The following is a 27,950-nucleotide window of genomic DNA, read 5'->3' on the forward strand; positions in this document are numbered from 1 at the left end:
CGTTAATAAATTTATTTAGAAATATAAATATTGTTAATATTTTTTACAGTTAAATTTGACAAAGTTTGATCATACAAATCTCGTGGCGACTTTTCTTTATGGGACGAAGTAGTCCGTCGCAATACCACAACATCCGTACACAGGCTTTCAGAAACGCGGGGAAATGGTATCTCGACATCTCTGACGCAGTTTGATTAATCAAGAAGCTAAGACGGCGTGCATAAGCGCATACAGATACATACACAGTACAGAGCCCGAGCGGCGAGGAAGAACGAGACGGAGTCACGGTTAGAGGTATATCTCTGATCCCGAGGGGATCTTCGAACATGCTGCTGTCTGACGGAACGATACGATCGAGCGCGCAGTGGTTTCTGGGCGCAAAAAGCTTCCACGAAAGGGTCCGTACATTGTTTATTCCGTAGATCTCTGACACGGTCCAACAAAGTGCGCCGCAACCGCAGCGCCCCGATATCTGATCTGACGAGGGATCAGGGGTGCAGGTGAGCCATGGGCGCGCGCGCTTCCAACCTCCAGCGCGAGGACGACGAGGACCCGATCGAATCGTTTGCGTCCTCCACCGGCCGGCAGGCAGGCACTCACGCAGCTCCGTCCATCTCCGCCGGCCGCCGCCCCCGATTCACCTCCCGCAAGAAGAATCACCTGCTGCTCACGGCTCACGGCTCACCACTCACCACCAAACAAATCAAGCCGGTCATCACTCGATCGGCCATGGTGGTCCTGTGTCCAGGGCGCATCATCCTCATCCTCGTGACACGCCCTGCATGAAAACGAAGCTCGTGTCCCGCCGGCATGTGATCAACAACGACATCATGTAATCGCTCTCCCTCGCTAATTAACAGCCCTAATCGCTTCGAGACGCTTAAATAATGGCGCTATGGGTTTCAAGCAATCAAGTACCGGCGGCATCTATCACACACGATCGTCCCCCACCCGTGCTACGCACCGCGCGCGGTCACATTTTTTGGGCGACAACGACCGCTGGCTGATCCTTTTCCAGCGCCCGCAGTCTCGCCACGCTCGCCCAAGACGCGAGCGGTGGATCCGCGGGCGGGCAGCCGCCGGGCGCAGGCGCAGCCGCAGCGCACGGATCCGGGCGCGGCGGGCGGACAACGGCACGTGGACGGGGGGATTCCCTGCCCACCTACATAACTGCCTCTGCCTGTGCCTCGGCTCGGCGCCGGCGGTCGGCGCCTCGCCTCGCCTCGCCTTCCCCTTTTCAGCTTTCGCTGCCACTTGAAACGGACGAGCCGCCGGACCCCACCACCAACTTCCCGCGCTACGGCGTAGGCGTAGCGCACTCCACTCCACTGGATCGCCCTCGCTCTCGCTCGCTCGAGGTCGAGGAGCAGGGAAGGAGCTAGCTGGCGCAGGCTGTCCTCATGTTCCAAAAGTCTCGTCCCATGTGACCCTTGGCCAGTTCCAATTCCCATCCGGTCTCCATCCCCTCGCCCCTCGCCCACGCCCCGGCACAAGCTACCCGGGGGGCCAGGGCCAGGACGGCGGTGCCGTGCCTCGTAGCAATAGCTACTGCACCACTAGCTTAGCTATAAAACTAAGCTCCAGGCGCCGGCGCCCATCCATATCGCAAGATCGAGCTACCGAGCGAGCGAGCACGCACTGCCGGCCGGCGCGGGCGATCGAGAGCGCGCCGCGGTGCACATTGTTGTTGGCGCGCGCGCGCGCGCATGGCGCAGCTGCCGCCCAGGATCCCGACCGCGGTGCACCACTGGCCGGAGGGGGGCCAGCACGGCGCGGCGGCGGCGTGGGCCGATGACTTCGCCGAGTTCGCGGCGTCGCGGCGGGGCGCGCACCGGAGGTCGCTGAGCGACTCGGTCGCCTTCGTCGAGGTGGCGCCCGCGGACGGCGCGGCCGGCGAGTTCGACAGGCTCGACGACGACCAGCTCATGTCCATGTTCCCCGACGAGGCCGCCGCCGGCGGCGGGTCGTCGTCCGCGCTGGGGTCTGAGAACGGCGGCAGCAGCGACAGCGACGGCGATAAGCGTGTCGGCGGTACCTCGGCGGGAGGCACCATCGCCGGCAATGGCAATGCCTGCGACGGCGAGCAGAACGAAGCCGGGGACGCGCAGGCGCCGGCGACGGGGCAAGCTGCCGCCGCTTCCACGGAGCTGATCCGGGACCCCAAGAGGGTGAAGAGGTGAGTGAGCCCCGATCGATCGAGCCCACCATGCATGCATGCATTGTATGCGCATATTCTGCAAGCAATCTGTAGACTGATCGAAACGGACTTTGCTTGCGCGGAAATTTTCTGGCAGGATCCTTGCCAATCGGCAGTCAGCTCAGAGGTCGCGGGTGAGGAAGTTGCAGTACATCTCCGAGCTCGAGCGCAGCGTCACAACACTGCAGGTATACATGAAACTTACGACTCTTGCATTATTGTCCAGCATAAATAAACCAATGCTAGCTAGCATGCATGACGCACAAGAATTTGGCACCTCCGTCAAATGTACTCGATCGATATAGACATGCGTGGAGAAAAGAACTGCACATGCCCCCAGTTACAAAATTTCGCAAGGAATTATATATATGTGCAGTGCAGTTGTGTGTAAACACGATTTGGCAGCTCCGTCAAACGTCCTCGATGGATAAAGACACGCATGATGCATTTGCATTCATGCGGTGTGGAACGTACAAAGTGGTCGATCTCTCATTAGATGATAGGAAGCTTTAGTTCGAGATGAGACATTATTTCAGTCTCTCCACGCCAAGAAATTCTGATAGATTCAGCCATTCTATATTAAAGTAAAGAAAGAAATAATAAGGAGAAAAACTGCCAAAAAAAATTGTGCACCAACACCAAGCAACACCGATTCTCAAACCCAGAGATCTACCTACAAACCATCCTACTTCTTGGACATGCATGCTCACCTTTTTTTTTTTGAAAGAAATGCATGCTCACTTGATGCACCAGCATAATTCACGATCGATAGCATAATTCACGGACATATATATATTAACTTTCGAGCGAGGCCGAGAGGCGACGATTAGCTTGTCATCTCAGCACATGCATAGCCAATCGCCAACAGCAAGGTAGATAGATAGATAGATAGATAGATCGGCAGCACAGGCTGGCCAGCAATAGCAACAGCGTCGCGAGTGATGCACCCATGTGCATGTGAAGGCCGGCCGGCTGGCGTGCAGCCGGGGCAGGATGGATCATGGAAGCAATCAAGCAAAGCATATAGGCGCCCGCTAGCCCTCTCCTCCCGTGCCGTGTCCCGGTGGCCGTGGCCGTGCATGCACGCCGGTGTCTTTACCCGGCCTGGAGCTAGAGCGCGGTACCAACCCCACGTAGTGCCATGATCCAAGTGCACATGCCTCTGCAATCCGCATGGCCTGGTGGTGGTCCCTGTGTGGACTGTGGCTGCTCGACCGATCCATCGGCATCGATCGATCGATTCGCATGCACCAAGCTGGTAGAACACGAGTTGCGCAAGATCCGGTTGGTTGGTTGGTTGATTAATTAGCAATTCGCATGGCTTTTATGCTTGGATGAATACATATAAAATAATTAATAGCAAATGGGGTCGAAGCAGTATAGTAGCAGTGTTCTTTATTCATTGCTGCACATGGCGTGCGCTAGGTACATTACAGATCAAAGGTTCCGCGGTTGTCCGGTTCTGTTAACTTGCCGTGGCCGTACGCTGAGCTTGTTCCAGAAGGCTGGAATTCAGCTTTAGGCTTAAGCTGCGGCACATGTGCTGCACCTGCACCTGGTGGAATCTGAAGCCAAAAGGGAAAAAAAATTAGACCAACCAATGAACAGGCAAACAGCTTTGAATTTTGTCTGAGTTGCTTATTTGCTTGCTCTGCTAGAAGATGTAAATCGATCGTTAATTTGATGGTTTGTTGGCTCTGCAGAACGAGGTGTCCGTGCTGTCTCCCCGCGTGGCATTTCTGGATCAACAGCGGACCATACTGACCGTCGGCAATAGCCACCTCAAGCAGCGGATCGCAGCTCTTGCTCAGGACAAGATCTTCAAGGATGGTAAGTGCTGCCACTCGTTCATAATTCTTTTCTTCGTGAGCTAATGATATTCCTACCACTGAGAAAGGTAGGGGATATGGATTTATTCATCATCATGCTTCAATTAACGAACATCACTGATGAGTATATATATACCTTTCTTCAGCTCATCAAGAAGCGTTGAAGAAGGAGATCGAGAGGCTGCGGCAGGTCTACGAGCAGCAGAACCTCAAGATGTCAGCCGGTGCCGCTGCTTCTGACCACGGGCCGCCGCCACCTGTGCGCGCAGAGAAAGAGCTCATGAGCTGATCGAGCTAGCCAATCCACGCCTGTCCGGCCGCTGTGCAGTCCGCCGTATCGATCATTAACATGTGGAGGGAACATTGCATCATGATTTGTTTTTTCAGATTCTGTGGATGTTTTCTTCTTTTTTTGGTTCTTCTTATTCTTCCATTGACATGTGCATTAATTCTTTGTATGTTAATTTTGGATTTGGTTTACTGTGCAAATTGTGGTAAAGTCGTCAAGGAAACTGATCTGTCATGTAAATCATTTTTGAAGCATTATTACATCTCTGGAAATCTGGATAGCTATTGATTTTTGTATGGTCTCTCTTTCTTTTTTTTTTCTTTGGTGTGATCATATCTCTTGATATTGGCAGGTTCAATGTAATTGAATTAGCAATGTGTTTTTTTTTCTTTGTAACATACTAACATTCGGATCAGAGTATTTTACTTGAAATTATTTTTGCAAATAGTTTTTTATCTGTTTGGTTCTACTCTCTCTATCTCCCTCGGAATAATTAGCATATTTTGTACAGGGAAAATTTACTTTTACAGATTTCCACCAACAAATATTCAAATTATATACTACTCTAAGACATAAAACTTACACTAATAGATTTGTATTCAAAGTGCCTAGGTCTAAGATAATATTGAACTTTTAGTAAATGATAACATATTGTAAGAGAAATTAAGGGTCAAAAATATATTTTGTACAACCTTTTGAGATCAAATTGTGATTATCATTCCAAATTACTTTTAAATTACCCATACTTGTCATTATGAAAGATAAATAAAGTATATCCTTTCATTTATATCTAAATTAACCACATTTGTTGTTACAAAATGTCAATGAAATATTCATCACATTTACATCTAGATTATCTAAGTAAGCTCTTATGGAAAAAGAAGCAAATAACATTAAGTATACTAATATATGTTCAAATGACCGTTTTTACTACTACTAAATTCAAAATAAGCATTAATACTATATGTAAATATGTATACTAAGTATACATGAATACCATAGTGACAGAAAAATATATGTTTTGTTCTTTTTCAAATTGTATTAAAATCCCATGTCATTAATGAAAGGACCTTGATGTCGCCGAGGAGGCCTAGAGGGGGGGTGAATAGGCCTGCGAAAATTCTGCTCAAACAAAAACTAAAACTCAGGGCGGCACTGCCTCCCTTTGAGGGCGGCACTGCCTTCCTACAACCCTGAGTCCAATAGAGCTCAAACTTGGTGAAGATGTACTTGAGATATCCAGTGACAAATCTGTAAAGTTTCAACTCAAAACTCTATCAGATTAGAGGGCGGCACTGCCGGCCTTAGAGGGCGGCACTGACGCCCTGCGCAGGAGGAACTTAGTATAATTCAAAATTCAACCAAGGAAATTTAGATCAGATAAATTTCCTAGCTTCCTGCAAGTATGTTAGTCACTGAATAACAGATATATGTAGCAGCACAAGTACCACCAAGTAGATCGGCCACAATCCCTACAATCACCTCAACAACAATATTGCAAGAATATAAATTAGCACACAATATTTATCCCGTGGTTCGGCGTCGCCACTAAGGCTGGTCTAAGTCCACGTTGTTGAGGTGCCCACACAAGGACCGGCTTGCCACCAATGGCTTGCCCTTCCCTCGTTCTCCAAACAAGAGTGTTACCTCTTGAAGGAAGGATGATTTCACTAGCTGCAAGAAGAACTTACAAACTGTCCCGCTGCTCACCACAAGCACGGGAGCTAGCCGGGCAACGCCTAGCCGTCTAGGAGGCTTCACCTCCAAGAGTAACAAATGCACAACGAAGATCGACGAAGCCCAACAAGTGCTCAAGGTTAGGATTGCTCTAATCTGCTCTCAAGCTCTTAATCACACAGCCCCAACACTAAATTATGCACTAAGCACAATACTCTCATAAAGAGAGGGTTGGGGAGAGGCTTTGCAAAGGTTGGGAAGGTCTGGATTATCAGCAGCACGACCAGAAGCAGTGGGATGGGTATATATACTCATCCCACTCAAACTAGCCGTTAGGATTCAAAAACTAGCCGTTGTGACTCTTGTAAAAACAGCACAGGTCATCTTACGAAAAAAGCCATAACTTTTTACTCCGAACTCCGTTTGCAGTGATCTTGGACTTTTCGGAAAGCTTGTTTCAAGGGCTATCCAACCCTGCAGAGAACAAGCTCCAAGATCAACTTGTGCAGGTGCAGTGCTAAGTGTTTTCTCTCAAGTTAGCACTTGGGTTCGGTTAGTTTGAGCACTTGAGACTTGTCTATCATTCGTATTGCATCCCCCTTGATAGTACGGCATACCTATACTCAAGAACAAAAAAATATAACCAATTTAACCACTTGAGTCTTCAATGTCTTCATATGCCATTTCTTCTCAATATTACTCCATAAAGGGTTGCAATCAACTTTGTCTCCTTTTCTTGAGCAAACACACCTTGAGCATGTGACTTGACCCATTTCAACACATATGAGTTCACCTCCATGGCTTCAAGTCACTTCTACTAAAGATTTGATCCTCAACACAATATGACTCCTCATAGCTTGATTAGTTCCTCGACTCAATGCAAGTACTCTCTTCTTCACCTTAGCCATGGTACCTCGGTCCTTAAGCCGTCGCTTATCCCTTCACCTCCGCTTAGTCCCTCGAAGCCCTTTCCTTGTTATCTTCACCTTATCAAGCCATACTCAAGTCATATCACATTAAGTATCCATTGAATAATCATTTCTTCAATATTGTGATCCTTGCTTGAATATCTTCTAGATATAAATATTGAGATCAATCAAGCTTCAGTTTGACTCACATAGAGACATATATGGATCAGCATCAATATGGTCAAGCCAATTCACAGTTCCTTATATCCTCTCTATTTTGGCTTGACACTCAATATCCACTTCAATCTTGATCTTCATACTTCTAGCTTGATCAAACCTAGTTCACTATCAAGCTCTTCTTGTTCATGAAAAGCAAGTCATTGTAGAGACCAATCCAAGAACATCAACTCATGTCTCTTTTGCCATTTGTCAGATATGCTTGCTTTCTCATGATGTTATGATATCCCACAGCATATAAGCCATTCCATAGATTTTATTTGCATTGTTGTCTTTTGCTTGACCTAGATTGTTTCCATAATCTTTTAATACAACAATACACAATTTGGCCTTCATTTCAACACTATGTGGCATATCATCAAGTTTGCCTACTTGTTGAGCCTTGAACATACTTGTTAATACACAATCCACAAGTATGTGCAATAGACTCAATATCCTGTTCAACACTTAGCAAACTTATTAGACCTTAATCATGTTGTCATTCAATTCACCAAAACCCACAAAGGGCTAGATGCACTTTCAATTAAATTTTATAAGTTATTACTTTAGACAACTTTATATATTTCAACTGAAACATTTTGACATATTAATACTTGTAGTTTGTCTATAATCATTCTTTTATATAGAAATACTATAACACATATAATTATTTGGTATAGAAAATTTAACATGTAAAGTATAGACTAAACAAGTATTTATTGTAACACTCTGGTGTTAAGCGAACTAAAACATGACATGTCATCATGAGCATTGCATAGTTTGTTTGTTAAGTAAACCCTGATGCATTAACTTAAAATAAGTTTAATTTGGATGAATGTGTTTAGGAAGTCAAAGTGTGCTTATTTTGTGTATGGATGCTGGTGTTGGAGTTTAAAAACTTTTGGGTGAAAGTTTCCGAGAGCTTAAGGGGGAAACCCTGATTTTCAATCCTAGTTTTACCCCCTTTTGTGCAATTCAAAAACTAAGCAAAATTTGAAGTTGAGTTCAAAAGCAAAGTTGTAGGTCTTGTCAAGATGTACAACTTTGGTGTTTTGAGTTTTTGAAGTTTCAGTACAAAATTCAAAGTAATTTTGAAAATACAGATTTCCAGAAAGTGTCCCCTTTTCCAATTTGAATCTCCAATTCAAAATCTATTTGGAATTTTGAGAAATGGTCAACATGAAAGTTGTAGGGCTTGAAAAGTTGAACCACTTTCATGTTGGGAGTTTTTCAAGTTGTTTTGGAAAATCAAAAGTAATTTTGGAATTTCTAATCTGCCCCAATTAAAAATTTGAATTCTTCCCAACTTGAGATTTGGATTTCAAACTGTTTGGCTCAAATTCATCCTTTTCCATTTGAAATCAGTCTTGGGCCCTTAAAGATGTTTTGTAGCTCATCAATTTTTGCACAACTCTTATTTTGGCAGATTTTTGACTTCTATTCAAGGTTTGGTCAATTTTTCACAAAAAACAAAAGAGAGGAGATAAGGGAGAGCTACAGTGATCCAATGGGGATCACGAGCTCGTCCACCGCGGTAGCAGAGCGGGCAGGCACCGCTCTCGCGCGCGCTGCCACGCACCGGACCACGCAGCTGCTTGGCTGCGCGTGTCCGCCGTGAAGTGGACACGGCCCCGACGTGCTCATCCTTCTCCTCGGTGTTTCCCCTGAGCGGCCGTCTTGTCTTTTTTCTTCTCACCCAACTCCGGCGACCCCTCTGCGCCTTCAAAATTCGCCTCGGTTGATTCCTTTCCATTTCCCCCGAGCACTCCACCAGCTTCGCCAAGTTCTCGGCTTTCGATTGCGCCCCCGAGCGCAAGCGCTATCTCACCAGAGCTCTCCACCCGATCCCTTCTTCCCCAAACCCGACCGAAGCGCCGCCGTGAGCTCCTCGCCGTGGTCAGCATCACCCCGAGCTTCTCCGCGGCTGCTTCTTGCTCCTTTGGGATCGCGGTGAGCCTCTGATGCTGTTGCGCTACTCAATTCGCGTTTTACTCAAGCGTAGCGGCCGGCGTTGGCTCGGCCGAGACGGCCGTCCGCCGTGCCCGTGGTCGCAGGGGCTAGGGTAGGGAAGAGCGGGTGAGAAGAGGGTCTACGGGTGCGCAAGGAGCTTTGGGAGCTAGTTTGCCTCGCCGCAGAAGCCGGGAACTCACCAGCACGGAGCTAGAGCTCACCGGAGCGGTGGCGGGAGCTTGAAGGCGAAGCTGACAGCGGGGGCCCGCTGTCAGCGACGCCTGAGTGGAGGGGGTGGCGCGCGCAGTGCCCGCTTGGGCCGAGCGGGAGCAGGCCGGCCAGCAGGCCGAGTTCCTGGGCCGCTCGTGGCAGTAGCGTTTTTTTTTCTTTTCTGCAATTTTTGATTCATGTTTGATTTTATGTATTAAATCATATGTTGGTTCAAAAATTGTGAAAATTTTTGTATAGCTTCCATAAAATGGATAGAGCATAAGAAAAATGTTAGGTTTTATTTTTTTTTGGTAACTTTCATATATATTTAAATTGCCTCTGTTTATTAATAGATCAACCTTCTATGATTTTTAATAAATTATGGGTATATCCAAAAATCATGAAATTTAATATGTGAACTTGTGTTATTGTTATCTAGCTTCAGGATTAATTTCAGCTCTGTTTGATAAAGTATGCTCTGTTTCTTAATAAAGCTATTTAAAATGCTTATAAAAGAAATAGAAATAATTAATTCATTTAGGCTTTGTGTTATATTTTAGACTGATTGACAACCAGTGGTCACTTAGCATGATATGCTCCCTGGTTATGGTTTATTTCATATAAATGATCTTTGTTGTTTAATAGATACCCAAAATTGCTTAATAAAAATGATAAAGTTTGCTTAGTAATAGTCTATGCTTTGATAGCTTGATTATTTTGTTTCTTTACCATGAAGGTAAATTGTACTCGAGATAGTCATGTTCGTTGTTGTCATCCAAGAACATGTAACCTGTCTTTAGTATGCCATGAGTATATCATAATCATGCATATGCACTTTTACGTATAGAATACGCTCCGGAAGAATCTGATCCTCAGTGGGTTGCTTCCGAGTTCGTGGATCCTTCGGGTTTTGCTGAGTTGCCGAACTTCCCTTTCGGTCAAGGCAAGCCCCGGACATTAAACCCTATCCTTGTATTTTCATAAAGTTATTTATATCACTTGAGTTAATATGATGCATTAGGTGAATAGGAGTTGAGTGAATCCTATTTGCTGCATTATCTACGTTGATGATTTCAATATTAACCTTGATACTTGTTTTATGAAAATACGTAGTATGCTTAGCCCTGCTTATTAGATAAGTTTTCAAATGAAAAAGTTTGAAGGGTTGTTGTGGCATACTTTTATGGTCAATAATGTTTCAACTTGAGACCGGTCGGTGGACTTGCTTTAAGAATGGAGTCTTAAAGTAGTGTCTCCAACTGTGTCGATTAAGGACCGTATCGTTGATTGGCCTGTTGTGATTGAGAACTTTGAGTACAGCCCACATGCGGTGGTAAGCCTTACCTATAGCTATTCCGATACTGGAGAACGGCTAACCGCGTACTGGGAGTGGAAAGATGGCGAGAGTAGCGTGTACCCACCTTACGGATCTGAGATGACCGGGAAACATCTAGATTGGCTGTAGGATGGTGGTGTACTGTACTCTCGGGTGACGCTGGACCCGTTCTTGTATGGGAGGATCTATAGAAAAGGTTGACATATGCAAGATTAAGTTCTACATATGTCGTGTGGTACTGAATCCCCAGCTGGGTTTAATCGATTCGAATCGCCGTGTTTCCTCGGATATGGAGCCTCAATCCTCACCCCATCATCGTAGTAATAAGTGAATCTTTGATATAAGAAAGATATGGTTTGCTTATGAAAGTTTGATAATAATTTGGTTAGTCATAAATGATAACCTTGAGTTAAAACTTGAAAGTAGGTTTTAAATCTTAGTAAGCTTTTATGCAAAAGATATGCTTTGATCTTGCTAAAGCTTTGCCTTGAATCCCTATAGCCTGCATACCTGAGTCTTCATCTCTTTTATAGTCGGTTAAGTCTTGTTGAGTACTTTTGTACTCAGGGTTTATTAACCCCTGTTGCAGGTGAACCCTTTGATAATCCTTTTGATGGTCGTTGTTACTTTACTCTTGTGGAGGAGAGTGATGATGAGGAATCTGATGTGTGACCTTGGGCAAGTAAAACTTGTTGTGTGATCTATGGTTTATGTAATAATAAGTTCCGAACCTTTTATGTACCAAATACTTATGGTTTGTAACCTTTGAACTTAAGTTGCAATCTTTGTTATGTAAACTTTCCGTTTTTACTCTGATTTATCTTATCTATGAAAATGTTGTAATACTGTAATGCTTGATGAGGGAATTCCTGTAAAGAATGTAACGTGGATGATTCGGGTTTCCCGAGGACACCCGACAGACTTCTTGAGTCATTTGGAACTCGTGCACGTCGATCAGAAGTCTTTGGGACAATGATGGGTGCATGTGGGCCACTTAATTCAGGAGGTTCTGCCACATTTATAACATTGTAGTAACTAAGAACGGAGTCTAAGACCTGTCATCTATTTTTGAATAAAATTTAAATAGAAAATTTTGAATAAACGAGACATTGAACACGAGATTTTGAGTTTAACACATGGATGAAAAAAATGCAACAAAGCAATAAGATCAGAATTTTTAAATCTAAAATCTCAATTTGGGATGTCAAAAGAGAATGCAACAAGAACTAACATAACATAATTTAATGTTATAATTAAATACCTATTAAACCCCCAAAGAGTTAGAATAAAAAACGCAACAATGAAAATATACAGAGCAGTCCATAAACTTATTACAACCGATTAGAGATTATAGAGTATCTATATGGGTATTACTTTAATTCATGGAATAATAATATGGATAATCAGTTTTGATTACTTATATTAGTCAATTTATATACTCACCGTGTAATACTTGTGTGACATAAGATTGTAGATCATGCTAGAGTATGGATCCACACCGTAACCTGGCTCTGTCTACGATCCACACCGTCTGAATTCAGTGACAGAGCCAGGTTTCTTGGAAGCCCGGGCGCCGTTCCCTTTGGGCTCTCACTTTTGCCAGACTCTTCTCTGTACACAAGAGATTTCGGCCTTAATAGGCACTTGGGCCTAAGGTGTTAGCGCCAGGGTGGCTGGGCCTTTGACACCGCCACTGTCTGAATTCACTTAATCTGATACAGTACTCTGTTGCATCAGGGTGCTCGGTGTTCATTCACCGTCACGGTTCGGGGGCGGAGGATACAAGCGACATGCGAGCGGCGAAGCTGAATGGGCGCGCCACGCGGCTCCGCCGCCTAGCGCCGGAGCCAATTGAGCGTCTCGCAGCTTCCCTTGACGCTCGGCAGCGGCACCCATCTCATCAATAGAGCAAAAACAACATCCACCCAATCATCCGCCTCCCCTGCTATCAGGACGACGACGACGTACAAAGTAGAACGATTCGCGCGGACGCGCAGTCCCGATTGACCGGGTCAAGCTATGCCTTTTATTGCTACAGTATGCTACGATTCTTGCAGGCTCTCTGTGTGCCCGGTTTTTAGCTGTTCTCCGCCCAATTGTTCGTTTGACAGGGTTTGGAGGCTGGAAACTGTTCCAGCTAATTTAGGTCTTGTTTAGTTAATGAAAATTTTTAGATTTGAGTATTGTAGTATTTTCATTTATATTTCGTAATTATTATCTAATCATAGATTAACTAGACTCAAAAGATTTGTCTCGCAAATTTCAGTCAAATTGTACAATTAATTATTTTTTAATCTATATTTAGTTCTCTATGCATGTCCTGCAAAATTCGAAGTGATGAGGAATCTGAATTTTTTTTAACTAAACATGGCCTTATATATCCAGCTAGAACAATTCTAGGCATACATTCCAGAATAAACAAACGGGCCCTAAACAGTGCTATGCACACACGCACAAACTGTACCAAGACACAACTATAAAATCGACAACTAATAAAACATTTAAAGACTGGAAATTGCGAAATTCTTTATGTTTTCAAGATGTACCATGGAGTGGGATAGAGAAAGTGTTTGCTATGGTGGAAATGATGCTAAGGAGTTGGTTGCTAATGTTCAAGAGAGGGTAGAGATGTTGGTTCGTTCAGCAGAAATTGAAGCAAGCTCAGCTCTACATATCGAGTGGAATCTGAATATATCAGGGTGGGATCAATCAATTGTTCAGTCTTTGGTGGTCTCAGAAAATGCGTTGATCTAGCAATGTAATAGGTCTAGTTTCGGAAGGTTTTGGTGGCTGTTTCTAGCATGAACTGTTGCCTTTTTGCCTTATGGCTGTCTATTTTTCTTTGGACTTTTAATAGTATTATGAACTGTAAAAATTTGTTATAGCTTTATGAAAATAAAATTGGGGAAACCTGTTATTAAAAAAAGTCGAGAGCATACACCATCTGAACACAGCTTTGAAGCTGACTGCATGCAGTCAGTCAAGCATACCGAATGCAGAGACTGCACTCCAATTAGTACAAAGTTTTTCTTAAAAAAGGATAAAGAAAAAAAAACTAAAAATACTTCTGAGCCACACGAAACTAACCACAAAAGGCACACAAGTCCTGTTCTCTTAAGCAAATTCATAATGCGCTGAATTTGCAAAAACGGCGCAAAGTAGGTACGGGGGCAGTAGTAGTTAGCTGGCGGCGGCAATGCGGCACAGATTTACTAGAACACTGACACGTGTACACGACGTACTGTAACCGAGAGTTCACTCCCACAACGGGCTGGCATACACCTGCTCCGCCGCGCCAGCCTCCCCTCCGTAGCAGGGCTCAAACGGGAAGCCGCCGCTCGTCCCGTCGTCCTGCTCCTCCCACTCCATGGCCATGGCCATGACCAGGCCGTCCATGTACCAGCCCCCCGTGCACTCGCTGGTGAACGGGTCCATGGCGCCGTCGGCGTCGGCCGTCTCCGCCCACTCCAGGGTGTCGCCGTGGTCGAAGACGACGTACGGCGCCGACGGGGACCTCAGCCGCCGCCGCGAGCCCCCGTACTCGTCGAAGTCGGGCAGTATGCCGCCGTCGAGGCCGCAGCAGTCCTCGCAGTCCTGGTGCGCGTGGATGTCGTAGTTCTCCTGGTGGCTGTCGATCCAACAGTAGACGTCGCCGTCGACGACGTCGGCCACCGAACCAAGCTGTTGGCTGCCTGCGTCCTCGGCGGCGAGGGATGCGTCCAGGAGCTCGACGAGGAGGTCGCCGTGGATCTCCGGCACCTCCATGACGTCGACGTCGTCTTGTTTCTTCTGCTGGCTGCTGCTATCCATGTATCAATGTATGCCTTTGGATCAAAATTGTAGCCAAGCTCTAGGTGCTTTTTTTTTTCTTCTTCTTCTACAGGTACACGCGGGAGTGGGGGAGAGAGAGAGAGAGGAGATCACCGATCATAGCAGGGCATGTGATTGAGGCAGCGAGGAGCTCTGTTTTATAGCCTTTGAGGGTGGGACGTGCCAGGCTGCCAGCTCAGGAGCTGCTGCTGCATGCGTCGGCCATGAGGGGTCGAGGGCCAGGTGACCGGGGCGGTCTCGCACCTACGCGGCATGTGGACCGGACACCACTCGACCGCAGCATTCATGGTTGCGGATCGCGCCATCCATAGGTCTGATAAAGAGATTGCTTTTGCTGGGAGCAAACATGGATTAAGGAGGGAAGCACGAGACTGTTGAGACGTTGAAACCAAGCTTCTGTTGCTGGAGAGAGCTGATTGATTTTGTGGTCTGTACGAGATCCAATTCTGCATCGTCCAGGTACAGGCAGAGGGGGGCTGTACCCTGTACTGTAGGCGCCTAGCAGCTCCAAGGGTCCGTCGGCCTGTTTGCCATTGCCATCATGCCATGCGAAATGGTGTGGGTGCAGGTTCAGCCGCTCAGGACGCTGTGAGAAATTTCAGTCCTTATCCATTGCGCAATGGCACTGCTGACTGCTCCATTTCGTGAATCGTGATAATTGGTCCGAGCAGTGTCGATGACGGCTGCTACTGGTGTGGGTGCGGCCAGAACCCAGCACGGTAGATCTGAGCACAGTGACTGTTACTGTGCTGGCACTCCTACAGTCCTAGGCCCTGCCACGCCAGCCCAGCGGTCAAATGATCGCTTCCGGAACAGCAATCAAAGGCTGACATGTTGCACATGAAAATGCATGGTCGCGTTGCGGTCCTGCGGCGCTTTGCAGTGAGTGCAGACTGCATGCAGACACTGTACGGTCGACGTAGTAACAGCAGGGCGGGCTTGGGTCATGATGGCCTACAGGCTACAACGGTGTACGTCAATGGCCAGCCCGTCTTCGGCCTGCGATAGTTACCGGGAATCATATCCGCCGGCGATCTGTAGAAATCTTCCGTTTTTCCCGGTGTTGCACATGGTCTGCCTGGCTTGGGCCATGGGCGATGATACCCATGGCGGGCCTGGGCTCTTCGTTCGCTTTCGCTCACCGTGGACGTGGGGCGGGCGGGTGCATCCGGGGCCGGGGAAGAAGGTGTGGACGGGCAGCAAACTTATATAATTGTTCAATCTACCATGCAGGATATAATCGTAAAACCAGCCTAGTCATTTGGTCAATAGAGTAATGGCATATGGTGGGTAAAAAGATCGTAAATCATGAGATCTTAACAAATCGAACTTTGAACCATATAATTGTTGTATAGACTTGAGTGACTAATCATATAAGAGTAGCATACAAATCAAAATCGAATTTTGAGAGCATTTCTAGCAGACTATCTAAATGAACTAACTATCCCCAATCTAGATAGAGGGCCTAAAATTCACTCCAGCAAACTACTTACCCCACCAAAAAGATTTGTTGGCTAACTAAATTCCCCTCTCTAACCCATTTCTCATGGGCCAGGCAGACTACCCAAATCTTCCCTCGCTCTTTCTTCCCCACGCGCATCGCTCACATGCTCGCGATCGCACTCGCTCGCTTCTCTCTGCCGGCCGCGCCTCCTCTCCATCGGCCCTGCCTCCTCCTCGCCCACCGGCGCGCCTCCACCTTGGCCATCCCCACCGGCTTGAGCAGCCCTGCCGTGACGAGGCGGCCAACCCCGACGGCACGGGCATAGCAGGCACGCCTCCCCAACCAGATCTTCTCGGCACGACCCAAATCTTGCCTTTGTGGCCTGGCAGCCGCAACTTCCCTTCATTCTCCAGCGGTCACAGCTTTACTCTGTCCTTCGGCGGCCGTAGCAGACTATGGCCGAGTTTCTCTATATGGCACAGACAAAAACTATGTGAGAGGATGACATATATAGCCCACCTCTCATTCTCTATTATGATGGATTAATTTGGATAGTACCACTGGAGTTGAGACTAAAAATTTTAATAGTATGAAAAAAGTTAGCTATTAAATAGAGTTTTAATTAGTCTGTTTTAGATAGTACTAAAATGCTTGCTTGTTGTAGGGCCGTGCAAGACAAAACCGTTGGTGTGATTGGTGTCAAATGTCTACAATCACGCACGCGCGTGCGCACACTATTCACCGGTTTACCAAACAACACACGATGAAAATGTTCAATCAACTGCAACTCGACCACACCGGACATCATAATAGTAGCCGACAACACCAGCAGCGCAGTCTTGCTGCACGTAGGTGTAGGTTATGTAGCTGCTGGCTATCCCGGCCATACATTAAAGCCTTGTTTTCCATACATTAAAGCCTTGTTTAGGCTTTGTTTAGTTCTCAAAATTTTTTTGTTTTGAGACACTATAACATTTTCGTTTTTATTTGACAAACATTATCCATTTATATACTAACTGGACTCAAAAGATTCATCTTACGATTTACAGACAAACTGTGCAATTAGTTTTTGTTTTCATCTATATTTAATGTTCCATGCATATGCCGTAAGATTCGATGTGAAGAGGAATCTTGAAAAATTTTGGCTACTTTTTGGGAACTAAACAAGGCCTTAGTTGCACCTAAAATCCAAACACATGCATTGAATATTAAATATAAATTAAAAAATAATTAATTATACAGTTTGTCTGTAATTTGTAAGACAAATCTTTTGAGTTTAACTAGTCCATAATTGAATAGTAATTGTCAAATACAAACGAAAGTGCTACGATGTCCAAATTTAAAAAGTTTTTAGATCTAAACAAGACCTAAGATTATCTCTAGGTTGAAACGATGAGACGTGATCAGGTGAATGCTTTCTTACCACCCTAGGGTCACAGGCTGTGCTAGATCAAGATCCGATTCAAAAAGTTTTTTGATCTAAATAAGACCTAAGATTATCTCTAGGTTGAAATGATCAGACGTGATCACGTGAATGCTTTCTTACCACCCTATGGTCACAGGCTGTGCTAGATCAAGATCGGACTGAAAAGTCATGGCTGAAAATACTATTCGCTGATTTATTATGAGAGAAAAACACTATTGGCTGACAATAACTGAAAATATTGTTCGCTGATTTATCGTGAGAGAAAAACACTGTTAGTTAACGGAAAAATATGGCTTATAAGACAATTATAAACCATGACCAAGGTTTAGCTAGGTGCTAGGCAGAATCTAGGCGACGACCCATTGCCTAGCGCCTAGTTGGGAGTACTTGCGCCTAGGCGCTCATAGGCGTTTTTCTAGACGTTTTGACAATCAATTAGACGTGCAATCACATAATACTTTACTTTCACTCAGTCAGAGAGGAGGCGGGGAGCAAAGGAGAGGACACGGGAGCAGCCTGAGAGGGAGGGGTGAAGAACATGGGAGAGGAGAGGAGCAGGGGAGAGCAGCTGCCAACGGAGGGGAAGGGAATTGACCATGGGACGCGGAGGGGTGCGCCGGCGGGGAAGATCTCACGCCTGATTCAATCTGCGCGCGCGTGCCCGCAGTGTCTGCCTCCACGCGGAGACCTTTGCGCCCTAGCCCGCCGCGGCAAATTTCTGCGAGCTCACGCATCCACATCCGCTTCTGCGCCGCTTCCATGCCCATCTCGCGTGCCTCCGTACCGCTTCTGTGCCCGCCACGCGTCTCTTTCGCACCCCTTAATCTCTGAGATGGGCGACAACCCACCTAGTCGAGGCAACGGGCTTCAGCGCCTAGTTGCCGCCTAGCCAAACTATGGCAATGACTGATGACAGCAAATTATCCCGAGTTCCCGACTATGTTCATGCCGTGCCTGCAACTGTTGCGGTTGATCTCATTGCGCCGGTGACCCCGTACAACTGTCAAGTGTGTGTGGTTGATCTCATTCCATCACAGCAGTCGTTTGCAGGACAATCATTCCTATGTATTGAGTCACTTTTTCTTTTTTTGCGTGAGGAAAACCACAAAAAAATACATCAATGTTTTTCTCACAACAAATCAGGAAATAATACTTTTCATAGCTTATCAACCAAGCGAAGAGCCGCACATCCAAACATTCCTAAAAAAAATCCTATGTTTTTCATTTCTCTGTTTTGCGTATGCATTCCTACTATATTCCTTAATTTTTTCTATTCATGTTTTTTTTTCAATCCTATAATCATGTGTTATAAAGAGCCTACAAATTCATAGGGGTGAGGGGCCAGACGCCTCACGGCAGAACAGGTTCCCAACGTGGTAGACCCGGATGGTGCAGGGTCACGGCCCCAGGCCGCACAAATTGCAAACAGGCAAACAGCACTGCAATGCTGCATGATATATGAGATAATGCAAGTCAGGAAAATATGCAATGGTTCTACTGCGTTCCAAACGAGTGAACTCAGAACTATCCCACACAAAATTGCGTTACTGTACAAGCCATTTCCAGATTCCCTTTCTTCCGTGTTCCATCCCATGCAGAGAACAAGTCATTCCCAGGTTCCCATTCTTCTGTGTTCCATTACATGCAGAACAGCTTGGATGCTCTTTAATTTTTTTTAAAAAAAAGGTGTTCTGTTAGATTTTACCCAGCTTCTTTGGATAAGGTTCTTTACCAGGCCTTTTTTGGTAGCTCTACTCTTCAGCCTTATCAGACTTCTGTAGTGGTAGAGATTTACCACGTCCCAGTGTAAAGCCCCTTGTTCCATCTGGCATTCTTGGTCCAGGAATAGGCTTGTTTAATGACTCAGAACCAGAACTTCCTGATATGCAAATAATATAAAGAAAACAAATTATATCATTCCCACAGTAGCAGAACTACAAAACACATGTGAGGAATTGGTTTCAGATATGCATAGGCGGAGCTCCCCATTAGGCACGGCGGGGCAGTTGCCCCACCTACTAAGAGTAGCACCGTTAGAGCAACTCTAAAAGTTTGGCTAAAATTAAGAGCTAAAATTTATTGTTTAGCTATTTTATAAAATGAAAAATTTCTTAAAAAAGAAGAGATCCACAATAGTCTTGCTATTTTATAAAATCTGATAGCCAGTGTCAATGGTTGGCTATATATGGCCACCGAAAATGAAGTATAGCCAACTTTGTATTTTTCAAAACCAGATAGCACATCTATTGAAGTCTACTTTTTGCTATACAAATTCTAAAATAGCCTCACAATAAGAATAGCCAAGTTGTTGGAGTTGCTCTTAGTACCTCCTTGTCATCCTCCCCTCCGGCCAAGCGACTAGCAATAGAGTGGCAGTGTTCAGCATCTGTGGCGATGTGAGCAGCAGCCCAGGCACAAGAAAAATTGAGAAGGAAAGAAAAATATGCCTAATAATCCTAGCCAGCCTAAGTGAAAATGGCCCACACCCCTAATCCCGTTCGATAGGTCTTTCTTGAATGAATGGACTACTATTTTCAAATGAGAGGTATCATTTATCAATTCATGTTTAAATTTGCCATAGATTAGCTATTGATGTGTGTCCTTGTGATGTCATTAGAAGTTATGTATGCGATGCGCCCCACCTAAATTTTTGTTGGAGCTCTGCAGGATATGTTGACAATGGCTATGAATTATTGAAATTTCAAGCAGCTACTTGCTGTTTTTTTACATGTTTGTCAAAATCACAGGGGAGAATCAAAGTTTTGTGCAGATAACAGGAAGTGTTCTTAAGATAACCATGCTAAAAATTCTTCTACAAGACATTGTAAAAAAATAACCTATGGAATTCCAGGTCATTACTCTAGACAAAACAGAACAAGCTGTGGTTTAGACAAATAATAACAGGAACATAAACCATCTCACTGCTCTGCAGAAAGAATATGAGAATTAACTAAGGATGCAAGAAGGGTACCCAGTGGTGTTTTTTAGGTCAGTTAACTAATTACGGTTGAATGTCACTAGTTCATTTCGCCCTCACCCAAATTACATAAAATGCCATTATAGTTCATCTGAGCAAGTTTTTAGGTCGACCCAATAACCTAAAATAATTAGAACTTGCATACCTAGGCATATAGATATAAGAATAAATTTCATGACATGTAAAAGAAAATACCATTGGTGTATCACTATGAAGGAAAATAGCATTCACTTTTTCAGTACATTTAATTGTATGAATACCTTGTTTGTTTGTATTTTGCTGCATCTGACCTTGACCTTTGTACCGTCCTTTTCGTCCTCTAGAATTTGGCTTCTGGTCATGGTGCTCAGTCTATATGTATAACCAACAGGCTATAAGCAAATATATATCTATTGCAATATTTAGGATGCAAATAATCATAATCTGTCAATTAGAAAAAAAAAAAACTAATAGGAAAAAAATGAAAAATGACTATTCAGTCCCAAACTCCCAGCATAGGAATAGTTCAAGAAAGGCCCAAACTATCAGCAAGAAAGTGAAAACAGCCAGTGATGCACTACATAAGCTATCATATACTATTTTCAAGCAAGATAACTGAACACAATCAACAGACAAAGGCAGTTAGGAGTATGGAAAATTTCAGACCTCAGTGGTAAAAACAGATTTCAAATTCTCTTTGTCCTTGGCACTCCCCACTGCATCAGCATTGGAGATCTTTTCTGAGGTTATACGCTGGTCTTCTTTTGAATGTTGATTCTGATCAATCTTTTTGGAAACTGCATCCTGATTTTCTTTTGAAGGTTTGTTATACTTTCCTGATCCCATTACGCTTTGTTTAGACAGAAGCCTGACTTTCATCCCAGTTCTCCAGTTGCTCTCATCACTTAGGACAGTAACCTAATATGACCAGAACAGATAATTGAATAAAAAATTGATTATTCTAGACTTACAAACCAAATCTATTATTAGATAGGAGATGAGCAACTCACAGCCTTCTCAGCAGCCTCCACTGCTTCATACTCAACAAGTACATGAACCTGTGCAAAATTGCTTCATTAACTTGTTTGGCAGTGATAATATAACTAACATAATCTAACAGTATTTACCAAGAAATCTAGATATAAATATGTTATTGTTTGTGGTAATTAGGAGTAGGAAGCACAATGATGAAACCACACATGTTGTTGAGATCATACCTTACTACTTAAATTGAAGTCAGGCTTCTTAGCAGTTGAAGATTCTTTCACTAATTCTGGATCATTAATTGTTACTTTCACAACTCTGAGATGTGAAAAGGTAGATTACAGTATCAGAATATATTATAAACCGGAATCAATAACATTTAAAGAAGCACATGCGACTACGAATGCCCAGAAAACATACTTGCCCACTGTACTGAATTTTTCCTGAATACTCTCCATGGAGAAATCTGGAGGTAGATTTTCAACCAAAACAGTGCTTTTCTGCAAATACAATGTACTCTCTTTAAGTTGTCACAATTCAGATACCCTAGGTATAACGCATTCCACTAAGGAGGGAATCAGCTATTTACCTTTGAATCTTTCAATTCATTGTGTGGCAGCGGATGTAACCTCCTGACCCGTTTCCCATCTGAACTTACAACCTAATATAGAATGGGCAGACAATTATGTCACCAAGATATAACACCACACATGACAATTGTACATGCATTACTAACAAACAGTAAGAAATTTGAAGTGTCAGCACAGATTGAAATTGCAAAATATTACCAGCTTTGGTGATGTCCTGAGTGCAGCTTCAATTACTGACAGGTCTTGAACAAGTTTCTTCATTCTTCTAAATGATGCGATAGTCTCAATAGGAACTATTATTAAAAAAATGCCATTAGAAGAGAGCTCATATTTGTAATACATATTGAATAATAAATCCAGTGGCAGCAAATGTCAATGTGTATTCATTCAACATAAACACAGAGCACTAAAATAATAAACAGTGATTAACTCATGTAGTCTTGTTCTTTAGCTAATGCTTCTGATTTTAATAAGCAGCAAAAAGCCACTAGTGTGCAATGGGAGAGAACCAACATGTTATGAAAATACAGCTTACATGCACCAATATCTAATGAAGAAACACACACAAAAAAGCATAAGGTATATAAAAAAGAGAGAAAAGTATTAACACGAAACCTGAATCGAAACCAACAAATATCATTATCAATACCAACAAAAACATCAGCTCACTGCAAACTATTCAGTTAAGTCCTCGCCATTGAGGACAGTAGGACACCACATAAGTTAGGCCTAGTTTGAATATCTGATTTAGATAACAGAAGAAGGCATTTTTTAGTCGACTAATATTATGACCTTGTGTAAAATTTGAGACGAGGCTAAAAAAAAAAGCTGAGAATGGGAACACTAAATACAGTGTCCCTGAAACCACTATACTGATCATAAAATTAACATCCTATTTGTGATCAACTATAGAAATTTGGTCAACTGTAGTTCTGGAAATCTGGTGTATATTAAACATCCTTTATATGCACATGCCACCCAACTCAAAGGTAGTAAACATTCAGTTTGATCAAATATGATGGGGATAAGGGACAACTCAGATGAGTAAGGTACATATCATTTCCCGGTGATGTCAAAAAGACAAAGCTACCATGGCAGAAAACCAGGCAACATTTGTCAATTCCGGGGTCAGATTTGCATATCTTCATGGTCCCACAACCAAAGATAGTATGTCTCAGTAGCACATATGAAAAAGTATCAAAGGGCTATAAATAGTTAGCAAGCACTATGTGATTGCTCAATCAGAAGATTCCACGGTCCATAATTTTCTTGGAATGGAGTGAATCAGAAATCATAAATTTGGTATTCACAGAGATCTAAACAAGCTTCTCGGCACAACTTAAAGAAAGCTGCACCAGGAGTACCAATGCAAAGGCCTCATCATAAGTACCTGTCACATTTCATCATTTTCATCTCCATTCCACATGTATGATTGCTAGGGCAAATTAAACCACTGGTGTTTTAAATGCAAGAAGAAGAAAAATTACAGGAGAACACGAGTTGCACCTTGATCAATGCTCAAGAAACGGATATTTTAAACCAAGCATCTTAGCGGAAAATAATTGTGATGCAGAACAAAATAAAACACATCCTGAACACTAAACCAGACACTCTGTTACAACTACAGTCCCATAGTCTACACAGCTAAGTAAAATATCTGAAGTAGTCAGCATTGCATTATCAGTGTCTATGCTAAAATTTATATAACCTAAGGCAACAAATACTTACCAAAGCCCTTCTTGTTCTTCTTCACATATTTCAACATGAACTCGTCTGTAGGAAGATTCTCATCGCTGAAATAGTACTCGACCTGCAAGTTGTAGAAGCGTTTCATGTTTCAGAACGCAAAGTATATCAGATAAGCACTTTACATCACACAGAAATTTAGTAGTCAACATATTGGGATTTGAGAAGAAACAGCGCATATGGGGAGAGGAGTTGCAGAGTGAAGGTCCACAGAGAGCGTACCTGCTTGACGATGCGGTCGCGGAGCTCGTCCGTGAGCACGACGCCACCACTGCCAGCCTCGGGAACCTCCGAAGAGGCGTCGTTGATGATGTCGGTCGCGACGGGTAGGGCGTCCTCCTCCACCACCTCGCCCTTGACGATGTCGGACGCGACTGGTAGGGCGTCCTCCTCCACCACCTCGCCCTTGGCGATGTCGTGCGCGACGGGTATGGCGTGCTCCTCCGCCACCTCGACCGTGGGCTGCGGCTCGTCGGACACGGTAAGGGGATCCCGCGCGACGCCGTCGAGATGTGGAGCCTGGCCGTCCATACCGGAGTGCAGGGCGTCCTCCACCTCGACAGGACGCGGCGGGTGGAGCTCGTCGCCGGCTGCAAGGGGCTCGGGCACGACGGCGTCGAGAAGAGGTGGAGCCTGGCCGTCCATTCCGGTGGGGGAGATCAGGGGAGCCGAGGCGCCGCCGCCGCTCGTAGTCGTCGGCTGGCGGCGGCTTCGGGCGGAGGCGTGCGGCCGCGGTCTCGAGGAGGTCCGGGTGGCGATCTGGGCTTACATATACCCACTGGGCAGTGCACGCAGGGGCGAGACGAGGCGAGAGGGTTTGCTTCTCGGCGGCTGAACGGCCCACTGGGCTGGCGACTTCTGTCGGTTTCTCTCAGTAGCGTCGTGGCCTCCATGGGCTCTGTGTAACCGCTTTGGGAAAAAAAAGCAAAAAGGCCTTGTTTAGTTCCGAAAAGATTTCGGATTTCGGTACTGTAGCACTTTCGTTTGTTTGTGACAAATATTATTCAATTATAGACTAACTAGCATCAAAAGATTCGTCTCGCGATTTCCAGCTAAACTGTGTAATTAATTTTTTCTTTCGTCTATATTTAATGCTTCATGCATGTGCCGCAAGATTCGATATGACGGGGAATCTTGAAAACTTTTTGCTTTTTGGGGTGAACTAAACAAGGCCAAAGTATAATTTTCTTACCTTAACTTTCATGAAAGTCCGTCTTTTCTCTCTCAACTCTGAAATCAGTCAAATCACCTCTCTCGACTTTTTGAACCCTGCCTTTTATCTCCTTAGAGTAGTTTCGAAGGCTATATTATTACAGTGAATGGTGGTTTGCTACACTAACAATAGTTTTATCTTTTTTCTTTTTTAATTATTTTGGCTGAATTTTTAAAAAAATCATAGTAAATTATAGAAAATAGTAAATTACAGTAAAATTATAAAATATAATATGGTACACATCAGTACACAATTTTTGTTGTAGCTTTAGATCTATGCTTTTCTGTAATTAATTGAAATAACTTATAGTTGCAGCTGCTATAATTATTTTGTCGAACTAAAGCATACCCATATTATATGTTGATATATAAAATCATGTGAAGTCCAATAAAATTAAATTTTTTATTTTATGAATTTTTAAAGATTCAGCCAAATAAATAAAAAAATATAAAGATAAAACCTTTATTTTGGTGAGAGCTTATATACAAAGGTATTTTTTGAAGAGTTACAAAGTTGTTTCATAAGCTCTGATTCAAATAGCCAATTTTGGTAGCTTATCTTAGGCCAGTCTCAATGGACAGTATTACTCTACGGTTTCACATGCCAACATGTCATCAAGATTGAAATGAAACCATCTATGAAATATCCCCAGAATGAAGCATTTTCACTTTGTTGTTTCCAAGGCTAAGCAAAGCATTTAATTACTACAAAATAATCGGATCACATGCAAGATGGTGAAACTATTTAGCCTCAGTGGGGATTTCATCCTGTTTCACCGTATGGGAAACAACGCCCGCGGGGTTTCACCATGGTGAAACTACTTCCTTCTCTCTCCTATCTGTTTCATGCAAAAAGTATAGCTTTGCTGACATAGCGCTCTAATAAATATGCATGACATCCTGGTGAAACCCCACTGAGACTGGCCTTATCATAAGCTAGCTGTTGTCATGTACTCTCTGCATTTTTTAAAAAAGTGTATCTTAGGCCTTGTTTAGTTCCCACCAAAATTCAAAAAGTTTTTGAGATTTCCCGTCATATCAAATTTTGTGGCACATGCATGAAACACTAAATGTAGATAAAAAACAACTAATTACACAATTTACCTGTAAATCGCGAGACGAATCTTTTGAGCCTAGTTAGTACATAATTGAACAATATTTGTCAAATACAAACGAAAGTGCTACAGTGTCAAACTATCGTAAGTTTGATTAAGTTCATGAAAAATATCAACTATTATGCATTCCAAATAGTCTAAGTCATGTTTGTATAAATGTAACATGCTGTTGTATTTTGTGCCGAAGTGCATGAGTTGCATGTTTAAGAATTAACAGAGTTAATTTAAGCCTTGGCAAAATTTTGAGATTTTGGGTACTCAAGCACTTTCATTTGTATCTAACAAATATTGTCCAATCATGAACTAAGTAGGCTCAAAAGATTTCTCAAAAATTACATGTAAATTGTGTAATTAGTTTTTGTTTTCGTCTATATTTAATACTATATGCATGTGCCGTAAGATTCATTGTGACGGTGAATCTAAAATATTTAGCAAAACTTTTTGGGAACTAAACGAAACCTTACTTAACCCGAGTTGACCGAGAGGACTACACTGATCGAGTTTAGTGGATTAACTTGGACGAACGTAAATCCAACAAATAATACAAAGTCTTATTAAGGCTTACGAAAAGTTCGGTAGGACAATTAAGGTGCATCGAGAAAATAATTAATGGACTAAGGTGCACTGGACAAATCAAAGGTAGTCTTGCAACTGAAGAAACCTTTGTGTCGGGAAAGCCGGGCAAGTGTCTGTCCTTCCCAACTTAAAAAAAAAAGAGAAACTGTGGGACCATCGTGGACCCTTGACAATTTGTTTGTGCACATATGCCCACGATGCATGATTTCTCATAGACCCCTCGAAAGAAAATGCTACTGTAGTCCCGGGACTGGATTTTTTACAGGCTGTGGCGCTGTGCATTGTCCGTGTTGTTTTCACAAGAACAGTAGCACGGCAACTATAGCACATGCTAATCCATGGTCGTGGCAACTTGGCAAGAGTTTGTTGGCTCCAACAGGTGCGGACGCCAAGAGCAACCGAAGCAGGACGGAGAATCAATGGACGTGGTAAACAAGCGCCGATTTCTCAGCTGGGGGGCATAAAAAGGCGATCAAAGCGGGTAAGGTAAGGTCGTCTGCTGTACTACCGTCTCGTGTTATGGACTTCGAGCGAAAGACGATTTTTTCCCAAGGCCTCGTTTACTTCCATCCAAAATCTAAAATTTTTTCAAGATTTCTTATCACATCGAATCTTTAGACACATACATAGAATATTAAATATAAATAAAAATAAAAACTAATTGTACAGTTTGGTCGAAATTTACGAGACGAATCTTTTAAGCCTAGTTAATCCATAATTTAGACAATAATTACTACAAACAAACGAAAGTGCTAAAGTACCGCGAAAAAATTTCGCCCAGGAACCAAACAAGGCCCAAAAAGAACCAACCCGTGATCCTTTATCGCGCCACCCCGGTAACGCTCGCCAACGCCAACTCGACCGCCGCCCGAGAGTACGATGGAGATCATGTGACCCTGGCATGGATCCTATGGTTGGACGGATCCGATAGGTATCATTGCCGTTGCCGGGAACTGGAATGGATGGAGGCATGGAGCTGCCATCTGCCCTGGCTTGACCTAGTCACCTAGGAGTACTTGTCCATGGCACGCTAGGCCTTGTTTAGTTGTAAAAAAACCAAAAACTTTTTTAAGATTTTTCGTCACATCAAAATTTACTGTACATGTATGAAACTTTAAATATAGATGAAAACAAAAACTAATTACATACTCTCTCCATATTGCAATTAGAGGTCGTTTTGGCTATGGGAGAGAATTGAGTAAAGGAAGTCGTTTTAGCCTCCATGCAAAGATGTGGACACTGCTGCCCCTGATGCTTCGTCTCCCGCGCCCACAGCCATAAAAAAAATATAAGGTCTTATTTAGATACATCAAAAAATCCAAAACTTTACAAGATTCCCTGTCACATCGAATCTTGCGGCACATGCATGAAGTATTAAATATAGATAAAAAGAATAACTAATTGCACAGTTTACCTGTAAATCACGAGACGAATCTTTTAAGCCTAGTTACTCCATAA

At 43.8% G+C, this 27,950-nt stretch overlaps 3 protein-coding genes across 5 annotated transcripts; 1 reads left to right on the top strand and 2 right to left on the bottom strand.

Moving 5' to 3' along the window:
• On the top strand, positions 1,207-4,611 carry LOC8075600 (basic leucine zipper 6). Its single transcript, XM_002456328.2, has 4 exons — positions 1,207-2,176; positions 2,295-2,385; positions 3,901-4,027; positions 4,173-4,611. Exons 1-4 carry the CDS (start codon positions 1,707-1,709, stop codon positions 4,313-4,315), a joined length of 831 nt encoding a protein of 276 aa, XP_002456373.1. The 5' UTR covers positions 1,207-1,706; the 3' UTR covers positions 4,316-4,611.
• Positions 13,503-14,565, bottom strand: LOC8079404. The gene has a single exon (XM_002453362.2). The coding sequence runs from the start codon at positions 14,420-14,422 to the stop codon at positions 13,868-13,870; it is 555 nt and encodes a 184-aa protein (XP_002453407.1). The 5' UTR covers positions 14,423-14,565; the 3' UTR covers positions 13,503-13,867.
• Positions 18,758-24,378, bottom strand: LOC8079405 (la-related protein 6A). 3 transcript variants are annotated; one of them, XM_021457247.1, is made up of 11 exons: positions 23,812-24,378; positions 23,572-23,653; positions 22,042-22,136; positions 21,843-21,914; positions 21,674-21,753; positions 21,487-21,571; positions 21,280-21,327; positions 20,936-21,187; positions 20,551-20,641; positions 19,641-19,671; positions 18,758-19,192 (listed from the first exon to the last, which is right to left on the bottom strand). In XM_021457247.1, the coding sequence occupies exons 1-11, from the start codon at positions 24,232-24,234 to the stop codon at positions 19,177-19,179; spliced, it is 1,275 nt and encodes a 424-aa protein (XP_021312922.1). In that variant the 5' UTR covers positions 24,235-24,378; the 3' UTR covers positions 18,758-19,176. The 3 variants fall into 3 exon arrangements, with proteins under 3 accessions (XP_021312922.1, XP_021312921.1, XP_002453408.1); XM_021457246.1 differs by having other exon boundaries at positions 19,641-19,699; XM_002453363.2 differs by lacking the exon at positions 19,641-19,671.

The sequence above is a fragment of the Sorghum bicolor genome, chromosome 3, assembly GCF_000003195.3.
Source record: "Sorghum bicolor cultivar BTx623 chromosome 3, Sorghum_bicolor_NCBIv3, whole genome shotgun sequence".
NCBI lineage: Eukaryota > Viridiplantae > Streptophyta > Magnoliopsida > Poales > Poaceae > Sorghum > Sorghum bicolor.

Coding starts and splice junctions, on each gene's coding strand:
- LOC8075600 (XM_002456328.2), top strand. CDS start 1,707: ATGGCGCAGCTGCCGCCCAGGATCCCGACCGCGGTGCACCACTGGCCG. Junction 2,386..3,900: donor GCAGCGTCACAACACTGCAG/GTATACATGAAA, acceptor TTGGCTCTGCAG/AACGAGGTGTCCGTGCTGTC. Junction 4,028..4,172: donor GGACAAGATCTTCAAGGATG/GTAAGTGCTGCC, acceptor ACCTTTCTTCAG/CTCATCAAGAAGCGTTGAAG.
- LOC8079404 (XM_002453362.2), bottom strand. CDS start 14,422: ATGGATAGCAGCAGCCAGCAGAAGAAACAAGACGACGTCGACGTCATG.
- LOC8079405 (XM_002453363.2), bottom strand. CDS start 24,234: ATGGACGGCCAGGCTCCACCTCTTCTCGACGCCGTCGTGCCCGAGCCC. Junction 22,137..23,571: donor GAAGAACAAGAAGGGCTTTG/GTAAGTATTTGT, acceptor TTTTAATAATAG/TTCCTATTGAGACTATCGCA. Junction 19,193..20,550: donor GCAAAATACAAACAAACAAG/GTATTCATACAA, acceptor TTTGCATATCAG/GAAGTTCTGGTTCTGAGTCA.